This window comes from Poromitra crassiceps (genome assembly GCF_964638095.1).
Source record: "Poromitra crassiceps genome assembly, chromosome: 11".
NCBI lineage: Eukaryota > Metazoa > Chordata > Actinopteri > Beryciformes > Melamphaidae > Poromitra > Poromitra crassiceps.
Genome location: NC_139643.1, coordinates 46,954,687 through 46,973,017, shown reverse-complemented (window position 1 = coordinate 46,973,017; position 18,331 = coordinate 46,954,687). Strand labels below are relative to the sequence as shown.

At 44.4% G+C, this 18,331-nt stretch overlaps 1 protein-coding gene across 1 annotated transcript in view; it reads left to right on the top strand.

The window, feature by feature from the left end:
- The window catches only part of pleca (plectin a), a gene marked incomplete at its 5' end in the record, with an annotated part of 146,662 nt that overhangs the window by 7,188 nt on the left and 121,143 nt on the right, over positions 1-18,331 (top strand). Inside the window, one exon of the mRNA XM_083645817.1 lies at positions 5,400-5,613. Within this exon, the coding sequence (XP_083501943.1) occupies positions 5,400-5,613 (214 nt within the window). The remainder of the gene's footprint in view (positions 1-5,399; positions 5,614-18,331) is intronic.

The window sequence follows — 18,331 nt, the reverse complement described above, 5'->3', positions numbered from 1 at the left end:
AATGGAAAAACAAACATTAAAAACAAGACATAGAACAAACACATCACATGACGACAGGACAAATGACCAGGTTAACAGTTGTCCATTTGAGTGCATGCAGAGGTTAGCTGTCACCTAGCTGAAAGTAGCAATGTGTTGAATATTGGCATATGGGGAATGCTTGAATTTTGATTGCTATGTTTTGTCAGAATCACAATCACTGTAATCACTGTGCTGTAATGATTACAGTGTAATCGCCATGTACAATACACGTACAGGAAGAATTTAGTCAGACAAACCATGTGTGGGACAACCAATGGGGACAGCACGCATATCTGTGTGGCTTTTTAACACAACGTATTGTCTGGGTGGAGTGCAGTTCTGAGATGTTGAGCACATTATTGACAATGGATATATTGACAAACCAGCCGGCAAAACTGTTATGCACTTTCTATCTTTTAATGGGTAAAAAAAGCTCACGATAAATGTTGTTCTAGCTTGTTTTTGAAAAGTAACACAAATGTGTGTTGTCCTGAAGATGTGATAATGACATGATCCATGCTTTTCACTAGTGTATGTTATGACAGCAGCCAGCAGACCATCTGTTTCAGACAGATGGCAGACAGATGCTGAGCTCAGCAGAAGTGTGCAGGCCTCTATAGCAAACTCCTCAAGGGTTGGGTTCCCAAGGTAGGTCCAGGGACCACCTGGAGGCCCTGGACACGAGGGAGGGACAGTTCTGAGAACCGTGTCATTCAGTTCAAGTGGACAGAATCAGAACATGCACAGACAAAGCTATTTAGCTAATAATAGGTTTCCTTTAAACACGGTCATCTCCCCACACTCAGATACAGCTCTACTCTCTCTGCCAGTCATCACCGGCATCAACTTGAACTCAAATCAACTCTCATAACTGTCAAACTAAATGAATGCCTGCAAAACTGTTGACAGTTTTCGGATAGGTGTGAGATCAAGGGAAGTTCTCCGTTAAGTTACGCGAATCACGATCGACACTCCATTCCAGTTGGTGGCGGTAATGCACCATAACATTGTTTGCCAACTTGCTATAAAACTCAAGAAGATGATTTTTTTTTCAACTCAATCCCAGGCATGTCTTTGGCTTGATTTTTTATTAACAGCATTTACTTGTATATGACTTCAATACTTTAATTACATTTAATATCAGAAAATTACTTTTGATAGCTGCTTGATTTTTTTTAATTAACAACATTTAGGTGTAGCCTTCTTTTACTTTCAATAGCTTACTTTAATTAGGCCACAATCTACTTTTGATAGGCTAAGTAGGCTACAGTAAATAGCCTATCAGATAGCCTACTTTAAGACTTATATTCAAGTAGCCTATTCTAATTAGGTGACTTTCTCCCAAAGTTATTTTCTGGTAAGATACTTTGTGGCTTTCAGGTAGCCTACTTCACTTCGTGATGAAGTCTTCATCCATGATGTAGCCAGCCTACACGCTGCAATAAATCTGATCTGAGATCAGTTTTCACATGCGCACTGAGCATGCGATCAGAGCTCTCATCTATTAGCTCTCCTCCCTCCTGCCTGGCCCCCGTGTGTCTGCCGCCCGCTTGCCATCTCATCTAGCAACAAATCTGACCGCAGGAAGGTGGGCTCTGACCGTAGGCAAGCACGCAGTGCAGCTCCTCTGTTCTGAGCTGCAGAGAGCGAGCGAGAGAGAGACAGAGAGACAGCGGCACTGCAGACTCCTCATCCCGGGTTGTCCACCACCACCACCAGCCTGGTTCAGTCGTTCAGTCCGGGTCCGATCGTAAAACCTGCAGGACGCAGGCGTGAGGTGCCCTGCTGCGGCTCTCTGATGGCTCTCTAACTTTATGCGGACCTGAGTGGGACCAGCCCGCCGACATTACCACCGCACCACACGGATTATAAAGCTGCTGTTTACCCCGGACGGAGAACAGCGAACACTCAGGAGGGGGGGATTTTTGGCGTGAGTACCCGGGATGGATGCGGGTCGTATATTTTGTGTTTGCCGCAGCACCGATGCGGATATAATAACGACACGATTTTATTCCACAATGAATTAACCCGCAGATTAGAAATAATTTGAGGTGCCGATGCAGTGAGGATGGTGCTGCCATCATTACTTTACATTACGCCTCATCATCTCATAGGCGGCTCTTGTTAATCCACCTGTCAACCCGCAGGTGCAGCCAGGCAGCGGACTGAGCTGCTGGAGTCAGGTGATGGCAGCATCACGCAAGGTCGCGCCTGGCTGGCCGGCCGGCCTATACGACCGTGTTTAGAACGGAACTTTTCTTGAATAAGGTCCAGATGCCTGTCTTGACAGATACGGTAGAACTGTAACCAGCTGAAGAGCAGCTTCAGACACTAAAGAAGTCAATCACTTGTCTGGGAGGGAGGGGGGGGGGGGGGGGTGTTCTGGGCTGTCTGTGGGGTTCAGCAGCCAGTCCCAGCGCACTGTGTGTGTAACCTACTTACTTTTCTTCCTTCGCTCCTCTGAAGTCCTGAGAGTTCCGTGCTCTTCATGCTGCTCTTGTTGCTTGGTAACTAACAGTCTATCCTGATGCTTTCAGCTTGCTTGGCTGAACAGGAAAGCAATGGCCCTCTGAATAGTTTTAGCTTATTTTAAGGACATCAATCAGTGGCGTAGGCAGAAATTAAATTATGGGTGGGCCTGGATAAAATTGGTGGGGCACAGACAATCCATAACATCTAGGAATTTTGCGCGATTCGCGTGCAGAATTTCTGGATGTCATGAAGTCGTCATGCATTAGACTCTGGAGATGATGTGCCCTGCGTTTTTAAGCTACAAAACCATTAGCTAGCAAGGCAGCAGCAAGTTTGCCTCTAGAAAACAACCAATTTATTTATTTATTTATTTATTTATTTTGTGTGTGGGTGGGCCAGGGCAAGAAGTGGGCGGGCCTGTGCCTACCCGGGCCCGCCCGTAGAAACGCCCCCGACATCAATACAGATGTTTAAGCTACTGTGTTTCCCAATGACTCTGTTGCAGTATTTGTTTCAGTCAAAGCAGTGGTTGGCTTTGATGCAGTAGTAGATGATGCATTTCACTACAGAGTAGCACCACTGCAGCATGCAGTATTAATGATGAATTGACAAACTGCCTCAGACACAGTTTGTAGGCTTCATGACTACAGCTTCATGACTACAGACAGCTCAACTTCCACTCACTTGCCTCTTCCTGTCTCCTAAATGCTCTGCTGATACTATAGCCAGCAGACATTGAGGAGACCAGAAGAGTATACCATTTCATACTACTGGCGGAGCCTGGGAATGAGCTGTCTCTATAGTCCAATGTCTCTGCTGACTACAGGATACATGGAGCAAGGATTCCTGGCTCAATGTCAGTGATCACTTTCAGTTAGCAGGATTGTACCTTGAGGCAATCTGAACTCTCCCTGTTGGCAGAGTGTGGTGTGGCCCTATATGCATTTTTAGCGTAATTCCTGAGCTATGGAACTCTAACCTTTAAAAAAAAAAAGTCTGCTCCAATATGCATATTTGCTGAAGTAGGCTATTCATTCAGTTGTGAATTATTCTCTTTTTTTTATAGTGTAAGGAAGGATGAATCCAAACTGAATCCTAGGAATAGGTGTGAGCCTGGAGGGGATGGGGCATCTCTCAGCAGCAGTATTAGTTGCTGACCAGCCAATACTCTGACACTAATACTGTCTCAGAGGTGAACGCCTAGCTATGTTATCATCTAGGAGGACAATGAATCAGTACAGCAGACTCTGTGTTATGGCTCCACTTTCAGAGGCCAAACACTGCTATTACATGCAGTATCCACTATCCAGACATGGTATGATAAGCTAATATCAAACTGATACAGGAGGAAGTTTCCCAGGAAGGAACACTTCAAGTAGGCTGACTAGCAATGTGCTATGTCATGTGCAATGCATTTTAATTTCCACTTCCTGAATTGAGCAAGAAACAAGGCATGATATACTTTAGCACAGTCATGACCAGTAAAGAGACAGATCTTAAAGCTCTAGTAGTATCGTATCATAGCCAGTATGTGAACTATAGCTGATGCACAACAATACGCATAGTTACCCGTGGGATCGAGGTCCAGTCTGCTCCCGTCCAATCAGAGCGGCCGTCGCGGTGCAGCCAGCGCCCCTGTGGAGAGAGAGCAGCCTGTGTGTGCGCTGGATGGTGACTCAGCTGAAAAGGAGGCTGTGCAGCAGCAGCAGCAGCACCTGCCCTGCCCCTCGCAGCGGCACAGCTCTGAAAGAGACAGTGCTGCAGGCACAGCTCTGAAAGAGACAGTGCTGCAGGCACCAGCAGCACAGCTCTGAAAGTAGAGTTAGTAGACGGACAAGCCCGTCTTTTATTGTCACACGATCACACACCAACACATGCATGCGGGATGCGGCCACAAACACACTCATGCTGACGGTGGCCGGTGAAATTTGACCTCTGCATTTGACCCATCCAGGCTTGTCCTTTCCTCCGGGGGGCAGGCCAGCAGCAGTGGTCGCTTTTTCTTTCCAGCACCCGGGGACCAACTTCGGATGTTGTCGTCACTGGTCGGATGACGATCTTCTGCATGTTTTTAGTGGGGGGTTATGTACGGAGGAACCCCCTGGGGAGCATGGGGAGAACATGCAAACTCCACACAGAAAGGCCCTTTCGACGAGATAACCCACCTGGGCAGTAGGCACTGAAGATATGGGGGGGACACAACTCCAGCGCCCACAGCGTCCCAGGCGAGAATCGAACTCAGGACCTTCTAACTGTGAGGCGACAGCGCTACCGACTGCGCCACCGAGACAGTGCTGCAGGCGTTTGGCTGAAGAACATCCCCGTCACAGAGCAGCTTGAGGCCTGGCTAAATATAGATCGGATAAATGACGAGTTCTGCTCCAAATTGAGGTTTCGACCTTTAACGAAAAAAAGACGTGACACTTTTTCATTTTGGATCAATGTTGAATAAATTGGTAGCCATGTTATGAACTTTTGCCTACCAAATAATCACCTTAATAATCTTTCGGAGCAGTGGTTCTCAACTCTGTGCCACGGAGAATCAAAAATAGTGCGCATTTCCAATCTAGCACTGCAGCAGCTGATTTAACTCGTTCCTTTTCTCTGGTTGCAGGTGTGAAAATCAGATTTTTAATCTAAAAAAAATATGAATTCAAGTTTTTAATATAGATAGGCTTTTGGAATGACATTTAAATGAAACGTGTTTTATGTGGTTTGTTTACTGCAATGTTGGAACTGATAGATAATAGATTGAATTTGCTTTTGATTAATTTACACACTTGTAACCGAGACAATTTTCTAGTTTTTGTGGACAAAGCTATTCTGCTCTGTGTTCTTCTCTTCTTCTATGTGGAGAGCTTCTGTAACTCCATGTTTGTCATTCTCTCTCCACTGGGTCCATCCAGGCCATGGAGGAGCCGGGGGACAAGCCCAAGCGGAGGCCTCTGGTCAGGGCCGCGTCGGAGGAAAGCAACAGTGATCTGAGCTCCATCAGCTTCTCCGGGTCCCCGGGAGACACGCTGCCCTGGAACCTGCCCAAACACCACCGCATCAAGCGCTCCAAGTCGGCCTCCTGTGACGTGCTGGACGCGGCGGAGCGGGCCGTCATCCGCATCGCAGGTAGGAAGTTCATTCACCAACGCACGGGATTCGATGTCGCAGTGATTTTCTGACACAATCCAGGCTGAGCATTCATACAGAGGCCAAATTTAGTTAAAATAATGATGCTTACTTACTTGTGCCTATTGCTCCTTTTTCGTGGAGCATATTAGGCCATTGACAACAGTTCGCCAGAGTTGTCTGTCCTGGACTTTCCTTTCCAGCTGTTTCCATGTCAACCCGCTGTACCTGATGTCAGTCTGGAGGTCTCTGCACCAGGGGCCGGTTGCACCAACTGGTCTTAACTATGCCTGGTCGTAACTCCTACGTCGGTCTTAGTTAAGACCAGTCTTTAGAGTGGACTTACGGCTGTTGCACCAACAGGGCTTACGTCTGGTCTTAACTACGCCCGTCGTAGCGATGCGCGTCCATGTGAAAGCACGGGAATGCCCATTGGAATGCGGCACGCGACCTGTTTAGAAGAGTATGCTGACATCAAATGACGCTCCGCTGATGGGTAGTCGGCTAGTGTGGCTAATGCTAGCGGCTAACGTTAGTTACTTTACATGGCAGTAAAACACCACTGAATGACCAAATTGATTTAACTTTTAACCATTTCGAGTAATACTGTTTCCATACGGACCCCCAGCGTTGGTTAGTTGTTTGTAACGTGACTATATTTATAACATTTATAACGTACTCCGGTTTCCAGTTTATAACTCGGGTCTGAATACAGCCAGAGTGCTGAGGGGTTGTAGCTATTGCGCAACACACAGGTGAAAACCGTCTATACTGCACCCATGACTGCACCTTACGCCTGCTCTGGACGAGGCGTAATATTTACCCCTGGTCTTAGTGAGAAGAAGGCTTAAGCCCTGTTGGTGCAAGTTGCAACCGGCGTAGCTAAGGCTGGCTTTACACGGTGAAACTTTCACGCAACTAGTTGCAGGTTGCAAGTTGCATGCAACCCAATTTCCATACAACTTCACAGTTACACAAAGCAATTCCAAAATAATCAAGTCTCGTGCAACTTGGCAGTTTCTTCCAGCAAAACTAGCTAGCTAGATTGGTCATTTTTCATCTATTGTATCGTTTTCTTCTTTTTTCAAGTGAGAATTGTCATTCTGCATCTTTGTATCGTATTTCATATCGTTTTCTCGCTGGAAAATATCAATTCGGACTCGAAGGTGTTGTATCGGTTTTTCTTCTGGCACCGGCTGGCTTGTTGGCTAGCTAGCTAGCTACTTTGTGAGATAAAATATGGCTGTCCCGGGCCCCGAGAATAGGAAGAGAGCTATTAGTGCATTAATACTCATGGATATGTTGGAGGAGGAGGAGGAAAAAACACAACATGAAAAAAAGTTAAACGTATGTGGGTGAAGGACTGCTACTTAAAAGACATACCAGTGGATCGTTTCACACTTTTCAAGGAGCTTGATCCAATGAGCCTCCGGTGAGTGCATTGTTATTTTTCTCAAATTTATTGATTGATTCAAGGAAAATAAATAAATAAATAGCTCGTTGTTGCCACCTTGTGACAACAGTATGAAATTGTAGCTTGATATATAGATAACTGATTATCATTAAAACATATATAGCATAGCATTGAACAGTTATGTGATCACTATACTTCACAACATGTTAATATTATTTTTAACCCATGTTGATCCTGGCTCCGCATGGATCAGAGTACATTCAATGCTCTGGGATGCTCATCAAACATGTGAAGTTCGTTGCGGGTGTGACCATGTACGGCCGAGTTACAAACCGCTTTCTGTGTGGCCAGTAGGGGGCGCTCTGCCTATCACTCCAAATTGTCATGTAGATGTGTTCAGGCTGGGATGGTCATCAAACATGTGAAGTTTGGTGCGCGTGTGAGCATGTAGGGGCGAGTTACAAACCACTTTCTGTGTTGCCAGTAGGGGGCGCTATGACTATAAATGGATATTGACATTGACATATAGATGTCTACAGGCATGGACACTTATGCATGACACGTTTGGAGCAGATTGGACAATCTACAATAAAGTTACTCCAACTTCCTGTGTGGCCAGTAGGGGGCGCTCTGCCTATAGCTCCAAATGGTCATCTAGATGTCTTCAGGCTGGGATGCTCATCAAACATGTGAAGTTTGGTGCACGTGTGAGCATGTAGGGCCAAGTTACAAACCACTTTCTGTGTTGCCAGTAGGGGGCGCTATGACTATAAATGGATATTGACATATAGATGGCTTGAGGCATGGACACTTATCATGCATGACAAGTTTGGAGCAGATTGGACAATCTACAATGGAGTTACTCCAACTTCCTGTGTGGCCAGTAGGGGGCGCTCTGCCTATCACTCCAAATGGTCATCTACATGTCTTCAGGCTGGGATGGTCATCAAACATGTGGATTTTGGTGCGCGTGGGACCATGTCCGGCCGAGTTACAAACCACTTTCTGTGTTGCCAGTAGGGGGCGCTATGACTATAAATGGATATTGACATATAGATGTCTTCTGAGACTGCGCACTGATTCAGACAGCCAGAGCCTACGTGATCAGCTGACTGGTTATCAGCATTTTGATTGGCTGTTGCATGAAACTAGTTCCACAAAGTTGAGAGCTTTGCAACTGTCGCGGCTGAGTTTCACAGAAGTTTCAAGTGAGTTGCAGGAGGATTTATACCATGCAATTCATTTGCAACTTGGTTTCACCTAAGTTTCATGCAACTAAAGTTGCGTGCAAGTTTCACCGTGTAAAGCCAGCCTTAGGTCGTAAAGTTACGACCGACTTACTGCAGCTTAAGACCAGTCGTAAGACCAGTTGGTGCAACCGGCCCCAGGTGTTCTTGGGCCAGCCTCTCTTTCGTGTGCCTTGTGGGTTCCATCTAAGGGCCTGCCTGGTGATGCTGGTGTGTGGCCGATCCATCCCCATCTTCTTCCCTTGATTTCCTCCTCCATAGGTTGTTGGCCTGTTCTCTGCCAGAGCTCGTTGTTGTTGTTGTTGCTGATGGTATCTGGCCAGTGGACGTTCAAGATGCGTCTCAGACAGCTGTTAATGAATGTTTTGCACTTTCGGACGTTGTTGTGGTCTTGGTTGTTGTCCTCCATGTCTCTGATCCATAGAGTAGAGTACAGGCTTGATGAGCTTTGTCCGCTGGCTGATTTCTTTGGAACTCCAGATGTTTTTCAATTGAATGAATGAAGCTCTTGCCTTGCCGATTCTGTCTCTGATGTCTGCATCTGTGTCGCTCCTGCCTGTGAAGGCTTCTACTTCCTCAAGTGCTGTTCCCTCCAGGGCCACTGGGGCTTTGTGGATTGTGTTGACTTTGAGGACTTCAGTTTTCCCTTTATGGATATAAAGCACTGCAGGAATGAGTCCAGAAGTATACTTCCGGGTTCGTCGTAAGAGGAAAAGTGAATGGGGATTTAGAATGGGGATTTCACCTAAATGCATAAAATAAGATCTGTGGTTAACCCAAAGTTTATGGGAACGCAAATTTGGGTTCAGCAGGATAATCTTCACAAACGTGAATCCCTTTTATGACTTTTGGAACGTAAATTATGTTTTTTTTTTTTACTTAACACATTCACTGCCAGCCGTTTTTCAAAACTGTAGTTAGCTTCTGCCAGAGGGTTTTTTTGAGGATTCTGGCTCATCTTTCGAGAGCCGAGGATTCGTTTCTGTTAGGATTTTGTGAACACACAATATCTCAAAAGAACTAATAGAATGTGTGCTTTCTCTGTCTAAAAGAGTTAGTTTGTAGAGTTAGTAGTTATGTAAGCATTAGCAGTTGAATACAGCATGGTTTCAGCGTCTGTAAATTTATTCTGAGATAAACGGCTTTTTGTGAAATTCGATAGAACAGTCACTTTAACCATTCATTTTTGGCATCAGTAAGACGTCAGACATCTAAACAATAGTTTTGAACAGTAATTTCCTCCATAACAGCAGGAAACACCCCTCTCCTTCAAACTCCTCCCTCCGTGTGTGTTCTTCTTGGCTGCAGCGGGCGTGTCACAAGCTCGTTGCTGCTGCTGCTGTAACCTCGCGTCACCAGGCTCACTGCTTTGCTGCTGCTGTGCCTGTCTGCCTGGCGGCCGCTGGGCAAGTCTGGATGGATGGGCTTGCTCGTTTCTTGGGGTTCTGAGAGCTTTGATGAAGCTTTTGCGATTCTGGTCTTATTTATGCTGCGTGTTTCAAAGTGTGTTCCACCCGTAATCTATTATGCAAATTTGCAAAACCCCACCGCCAGCTCCCAAGCGCGAAAGCGTTTTCGCCAATCCATTTTCATGAGAATGGCTTCCTCACACTGCTTTTTGCTTGCCTTCCTCTAGAATGGAGAGCACTGTCGCCACTTAGTGGGTCGGTGGAATGGGTTGTACACGTTCGGTCGCTCCAATATTTTTATAGGAGACGTGGGGGGCATTGATCCACGTAGCACCGTCAAAAAATTTTTTTTTTTTTTTTTTGACGTCTCAACTCGTCATTGGCAGTCAACCGTTGGAATTTTTTTGACGAGTCAACTCGCCATTGGCAGTGAACGTGTTAAAAAAAAAAAAATGCTTCAAAAGGCATAAAAGTGATCAAAGTTTGTGAAGATTATCCTGCTGAACCCAAATTCCCCCATAGACTTTTTCCCTGACGAACCAAAATGGCGGCGATTTCTGGTTAAGCCTACAAAGATACGTCATCCCTGCGGTATTCTATCGAGGCCTACTTGTGATGAGGTGCCTGCCAGTGCTGTTGTCTTCTCCTGCATCTGCTGTCGGCTGTGAGATAGTAGACAAGGTCGTCGGCGAAGTCGAGGTCATCTCGCTGAGTGTCCACTTTATCCCGTTCCTCCGTCGTAGTCTTCTTCATTATCCAGTCGATAACCAGAAGGAAGAGGAAGAGGAAATAACGATGCACTAACTCCCACATGATGACTATAGAGAACAGGCTATGGATCAACCACCAGACCATCAGACAGGTAGCGCCATCCACCAGCCACCTAATGTCAATGCAACCCAATCTGCAGAATAAAATGTCTGCGTTTTACGTCTACAATCATCGTGAATTTGAAACAAAATGGCAGTTCATTTGAAAACCTTGTTGCCTTTCCGACGTTGAATGCAAACAACTTTGCTTATATTTCTGCAAGGAAAACATCTCGGTAATGTTTAGGCAAGTAAACCAACTTGGTTAAGGTGAGGGTTAAGGTTTGGGTTATGCTTAAATATCAAAAACATTAAATGTTGAAATGTAGACTTTGGAAAAGCTGTGACTATGAGTGGGAATTGAACCCGGGTTTCTGGTATGACATACAGGCAAGTGTAACTGCCCTCCATCCACCCCGACCATAACACCGTTACTGGCCACCGCGCTCTTTCAATAGCACTCTGACGTGTATAACATTAATGTTCACATACCGGTATCTAGAAATGTGATATGCAATGTATTATTATGATTAAGAAACGTTGATATTCTACATATGTGTAGTTTGTGGGCTGTCTGAAAGGTTACAGAGAGATGTGTGTTGGAGTGCGGGCAACACAGATGTTTCATTGAATTTTGCCCACAAGTTGCACCTCCAGAAGGCTCATGTTTCTGGCATCCCAGAATGTTCCTCCCCCCAACATCCACTCTCAACACCAAACAGCTCAAATCTTCTGCACCCACGCTCCAGCTGATCCCTTAGTTCCCAGCACGACTCAGTCATTTTATACTTCGCTGTGTTGATCTCAACAACAATAACCGGACAGACGATCCTGCCGGCTTGAAACAGGCAGGCAACTGAAGTTCAGTTGTATCAGCTAAATTGTATCAGCAAACAATTATATGAAGAGCGGTGTATCACTCCTGCTACCATATTTATACTGTGATATGATTTATAACTCCTTTTTAAACATAAGATAAACATTTTTTTCCATAATTTATCTGCATTCAGCCAGAGCAGCACTAGCAACCATCATGTCGGCTAGCATGCTACAAACTCACATAGCAATCCGATATGTTATGAAAAGGCCTGAAACTCTAAGTGCACCCTGCTTGAGTCCTGAAATGACTTGACTTGACCTGTCCATTTCCAAAACATATAAGCTTTTATGAATTTGACTACAGTATTTCCAACAGTATCTTTAACCATAGCTGCTTGACCCATGCCCAAACAGCTGATGACATCCTTTCTTTTCAACCAGAACAACGATGCAAATGCTGTGTCAGCTAGCAGGCTACAAACACACAAACGCTAACAAGCAAACATGTCAACAACATGCAGAGAGAAAGCCTTAAATCTGTCCCATCTCCTCCAATTCCAAACCAAATCTTAGTGATATATCTTTTCATGAATACTTTTCTGATTGCAAATAGCTGCTGTATTTTTCGATAATTTGAACCTGTATTTTAACTGAACAAAATCCCAGGTCAGGTCGGGTCAAGTTAGGTCAAGTCCCATTCAGTTCAAGGACAAATGTCAAGCATACTGAATGCCATCATGCGCACGCGCACACGCACACGCAGACGCACACGCACACGCACACGCACACGCACACGCACACGCACACGCACACACACACACACACACACACACACACACACACACACACACACACACACACACACACACACACCTCTAGCTATTGGAAGAGATGGGTAATTTAAATGGCTCGTTATAGAATATTATGACCCTGACATTTATAATGAGGATACATTATGTATGTCACCAGCTTATTAATCAGAATCAGAATCAGAATAATTTGATTGATCCCAGAGGGGACATTGAGTCATCATGCTACAGTTGCTCACACTCAGATAGGGAAGAATATAAACATAGAGTCATTATACGAAGCATAGGGATAGACCATTAAAAAAACAATAAAATAGAATAGAAGTTAGGTAGCCTATATATAATAAAGTGTCACAAATGTGTGCCTTCTCCTACAATCCTCGTCAAGTACCATTGAATAAAAAGTGAATATGTAAGGTACATAATATTATCTTATTCACCTTATGTAGCCCCGCCCACTTGACCCGTTTGTGTTATGACTTCCTGTTCAAAACGCCGGCTGTTTTACCTGCTCAAACCAGAGATCGTCTCTCTGGTCAAAGAGCTATAGTGACTCACTGGAAGCAGGCTGCAGCGATAAGCTCTGCCACAGCTGTTAGTCTGTCAAGACAGTCTGTCTCTTCTACAGGAGGTGAATAACAGCTCTCATTATGGTCATTCATTTCCCTCAGGGGAGTTAATCAACCTGTCGGAGTGCCTCTCTGTCCATCAGAGTTTGCAGGTCCTGGTGACTGTCTGACTACTGGATCAGAGCTGATATATGCTGTGTGACTTGCTGCCTCAGCACTTACTGCACTGTGGTGTTGAGTTCAGATCGTCGTGCTCAGACCACAAACAGCACCCCCACAACCCCACCCCGCCCGCCCCCCCCCATATTGATCGGGCGGGGCGGTGTCCTGAGACTACAGCAGTGACTGGATATTGTCTCTCTCTGCATACACACGCCAACAGTCGGATTTTGTGTCTCTAATCACTTTAGGGGAGATAGCGCCATATCATGGAAATCTATTTCTGGCTATTGAAATGTTGGCTGAAATGTGTTTGCTGAAATGTCTTGATTTACTGTTATTGTTATTGTCAAGACTAGTGCTCCTAACCATAAGCAGCATGCCTTTATTTGATAACGACCGCTTTAATGTTGTCTGTTATTATTAGATAAGGACTGCTTTAATGTTGTCCCGTTGGATCGCTGCCATAATGGCCCCGGTCAGATTCTTTAGCCTTGTGACAGGAGGCAGGACCATTTGTGATCAGGCGGCAGAGACTCTCAGTAGTTGGCCAACGCTAAATAGTGTTGAACAATAGTGTTGCTGGGATTTTGTAGCTTGCTAACATGCATGTTTATTCACCAGATAGCTGTAACTCCTCACAATTCCTCCAATGACTGTAATATAGAGTGAACAACAAACAAGTGCTTGTGAAAAATTACCAAAGTGTGAGATTTGTATGTACAAAATGTAAATATCACATCTCTGTCCATTGAAACCAATAATACAATGATGCAGTTTAATTAATAGTCTTAACGAGTTTATGATTTACTAGTCTGCTCATTGGTTGATTTATTCTGGGTGGGCGTGTCTTTGCAATCCTCCAGGGTCTGCCCTCTCTCACCTCTCACACTCCCATAGTACCTCTTGTCCTGCAGGAGTCTGGCCAAAGAGGCTACACAAGTATGCCGCCCTCATCTGGTGGAGTCAGGTGAACACAAGTAGGCTTGACAGGAATTACAAGCCTTCACAATGTCTGCAGGTCTATTTAGAACTAGTTCAGAAGGGTGAAAGGTCATTGGTCCATGATAAACTATTACGAAAAATACACATTTGAAAGTCCGTTAGCACTTTATAATAACGTTAGGTCTCAAGTAATTTATAATGATTAACTAATTATTTATAAAACATTAATATACATTTGTAGACGATTAATAAGTGTCAGAGATGGGAAAATTCCCCCCCCCAACTTGTTTACTCAAGTAAAAGTAAGAAATTACAGGCTCTGAAATTTAATCAACTATAAAAGTAAAAAGTATTTCTACCGGCTGTTTCTGTGCAAAGCTAACTGAACCTCACATAATATTAAGCTGGTAACTGTTGCACTTGTACATAGTTCATTAATCTGTATCAAAGCCATATGCTTAAAATACAAACGTAAAATATACAGAAATGTTTCATACTTTTCGTGCCTTTGTTAACATGGTACAATACGTTTTTAATAGACCCTTCTCACGGGGGCCATTTTGTGTTGAAAAGGCAGGGTTAACACAGGTGCAAGCAAAACACTAATGAGGGTTTCAAATTTCCATGATTGGAATTTGGAAACCCTCATTACTAGTGTTTTCCTTGCGCCTGTGTTTATTCTGCCTTTTCGACACAAAATGACCCCCGTGAAAAGGCTTTACTGTGCAAGTGCCGTTTTCAAGGGACTCTGTTGAAAATAAAGCAATCACAGGCTTTGCTTGTAACAAAGTCAGGTGAATTATTTAGAACTACTTTCAACATTTTTTTCTTTTTCTATGAATATTCTAAATTCTGATCAATTATTCATTTGACGTTTCAAATGACTCAGTGTTAGCTTAGCAGTGCTACATGTCCAGCCTTTGGAATAGTGTTTACCTCTGTGATCAAACACATCCATACTGATGCTGGTCTGTGTTGGAAAGGGGATTCTGTTGTGTTCACAAACCAGCACAGATGGGTTTGTGCACTATACACACAGGACACTAGAGGGCAGTATGCAAAGATACATGTGCACCTTTCTCACTGGAGCTGTCAGAGAAGCTGCTACATTCCTCCCTACAGTATGTTTTTAGTTAAGGTTCTTAGTGTACCTGCGAGCAGTGTTTCTGCATTCATGTGATTCCATCCATACTGAGGCAGTAATGGAGATCTCTGTTTTCCAGATGTTTCTCCCATCTTCTCCCCAATTGTACTTTTGGCCAATTCCCCCTGCTGTCCCAACGACTGCTGTCCCAACGACCGCTGTCCCAACGACTGCTGTCCCAGTCGTTTTAGAACGAGAGTCCTTTTAGAAAATATATGTCCCCTATCTAATTAGTATTCAGGCTGCCATCTTGCTAAGTGAAGTAAGCTCTTCTAAAACACAAATGAGTGAATAGCCAGGAGAGGCCTTCCTCCCTTCCTCAGCTGTATTGTTTGACCCTCCCTCTATTCACAAATGAGTGCCCCCCCGGCCAGGGCAGAGACTGAGCATGCAGTTACTGATGCATTGTGGGAGGCCTGGTTGGCACCGCATGTAAGTCATCATGGGGACGTGCAAACAAAGAGAGACAAAAGTGAGACTTGTCCTGTCCGAGAGACAGCATCCGGTGGACAGCGATGAGAAAACAGCGGGCAGTTTTAACACCCGTACAGAGAGAGAGAGATGCATGTTCTCCCCGTGTTCGTGTGGGATCCTAGTAGGGGTGCACCGATCCGGCTAAGCCACGATCCGATCCGATTCCGATTCCTGGGGTCACGATCCGATTCCAGAATCGATTCTCGATTCCAACGATTCTCGATTCCAGAATCTAGAATCGATTCTCAATTATGTAGTTTTATATTGCAATAACACACAAAGGTAAATCTAAGACAAAAAATGACAAATGTATTAATGCTGAACTTCAAATTCAACTTCTGAAGTATTACAGTCAGGGCCTAAATTCATTTTGCAAACTAGGGGGGAATTCCCCCCTTATGTTCTTCAGATAAGATGGATTTATAGGCTGGGGGGCATCTGTAGACTTTGAGAAGGATTTATAGATTTTCGGGGGAATACATTAACCAGAGTTCTTAAGTGCAAGAGGTGGTGGCACCGTGGCAGTACAGTACACAAATGACATGAACATTTGGACACTTATTCAGCCGGTATCTTGCATGTTGCCTTCAGGTGCACTGTAAAAAAAAAAAAACAATACAAAGAAGAATCGATTTTTGGGAGTTTGGAATCGATCCAGGAATCGTGGCATTAAGAATCGCGATCCTTTCAGAATCGATTTTTTGGAGCACCCCTAGATCCTAGTTCTAGGAAGGTTCCTAGTAGAGGATGGGTTAAATGCAGAGGATGACTTTCCCCATGGGGATAAATAAAGGATAACTTAACTTAACTTAACTTAAAGGCCGGCTTTACCGTGGGGAATATGAATATATATTAATTCTTAAAAAATCTTAAATTTCGAATCCGTTGAAATTTTTGAAATTGCTTGTTCACAGCCAGAGAAAAAAAAAAAAAAAAAAATTGGGCCAGGTGACGCGTTTCGCGTCATCTGGGCCAAGTCCGCCTTGCAATTTGGAGGCTTTTTTTTTTTTTTTTTTTTTTTTTTCTCTGGCTGTGAACAAGCAATTTCAAAAATTTCAACGGATTCGAAATTTAAGATTTTTTAAGAATTAATATATATTCATATTCCCCACGGTAAAGCCGGCCTTTAACTTAACATAACTTTGATATATGAACAAATACTTATTGGAGGTTGATAATTCTCTCAGAATTTCTGAGGAAAATGGAGTAGGTGCTGATGTAAAACGTGAGGATTTTTTCCACGGGGACATATTATAACACCCCTCTCAGAACGGTTCTGCGACTCAATCATAGGTCGTAACTCACTGGTTGAGAAACTCCAAATTGCAACGCTGTGTTTGATTATTCAAGTGACTGAGAAGAATGTTGAAATGTTACATTTGACATTCCACACATGAAGGATTTATTGATGGCAATGTTGTAATCAGGTCCTGTCTGCAGTTTCATGCTGGTAACATTTTGCTGATAGCTCTGTAAACACAACGTCCCAGGCAGCACTATGAGAAAGTGATAACACACACATGTGCCCAGGTTGTGAGGAGATTTGGCAAATCTTCTGCTGCTTTTACCCGTGAGAGAGCGACTGGACTGATCATTTAACAGGCAGCTCACTTGTGAACGTGTTGCATGTTGCCCATTCTTGTGCGTGATGTTAAAAACGACACACGTGATGATGTCTGTGCTGATTTCTGTGCTGATTTCTGTGCTGATTTATGTGCTGGTTTCTGTGCTGGTTTCTGTGCTTGATTTCTGTGCTGATTTCTGTGTTTGTTGACTTCTGTGCTAATTTCTGTGCTGGTTTCTGTGCTGATTTCTGTGCTGGTGTCACAAACTAGATTTCCTTTGGGACAATGAAAGTGGCACCATGTGGTGTACTGGCAAGATGTTTGAAGAGTTTGTTAGTGTGAAGGTCTGGAATATTTAAGGAGACCAAAACAAGCGCAAATGCGTGGCTTTGATCTGTAATCAATGTTGTTGAGATCATTTGGTTGTGGGTAGCAATTTTGTTTACAGACGGACGCGCACACACAAGCACACACACGCACGCACACACACACACACACACACACACACACACACACACACACACACACACACACACACACACACACACACACACACACACACACACACACAAACAAACAAACAGACTTGATATGGTCTGCTAGCACTGGCAGTCTCTCCTCTTGTGAAATGTACAAAATGCATGCATGCACAGACTACTAGCTAGAGATACTGGCCTCAAGCAGCATCATGCTAAATTAGATCACGCGAGAAATCTATCTTGCCACGGCAAGCCAAGCTATCGGTTTAACTCCGTCCAAGCGGTGGGCCGGACCAATCAGCATCTAGAGGCAACTACGCGGGCGGGATTTAGGTGTGACGACAGCGAGAAACGAGCCTGTGATAGACGTGATAGACAGGTGGCTCATCCAATCACCTGCCAGGTTTTTTTTTTAACATGTCTTCTCGAACCAGTTTTCCAAGGACGAGTTCTAGATAGTTCTGGGTAATAAACCATCTGGCAGGCGGCATCGTCAGCTCAGCGATGACAACCTGGATTCATAAAAACTCAGTGGTGTTAGCTCGCAAACAAACATTTCATCTCCCATATAGGCCATCTTGTCCATAATAACTCAACATTGCTTACTTATTAGAAAGTGTCGCTCAGCACATGGTCGCAGACGAAAAATAAAGTGTCGCTCATGGTGTTGCATTTATACTTCAGTGAACGTTCACCTCGGTTCAACGGTCACATGACACTCAAACGCTATAAGCAGCTGCAGACAGCCAAGAGAAGAGAGGGAACGTACAGTGAAACCACCTCGGAGGCAAGATGTAACGTACTCGACTGCAGCCGCATATAAACGACACACAACTCACCTCCTCTCGCTCTGGGAAATGCACAATGTTCTTTGTG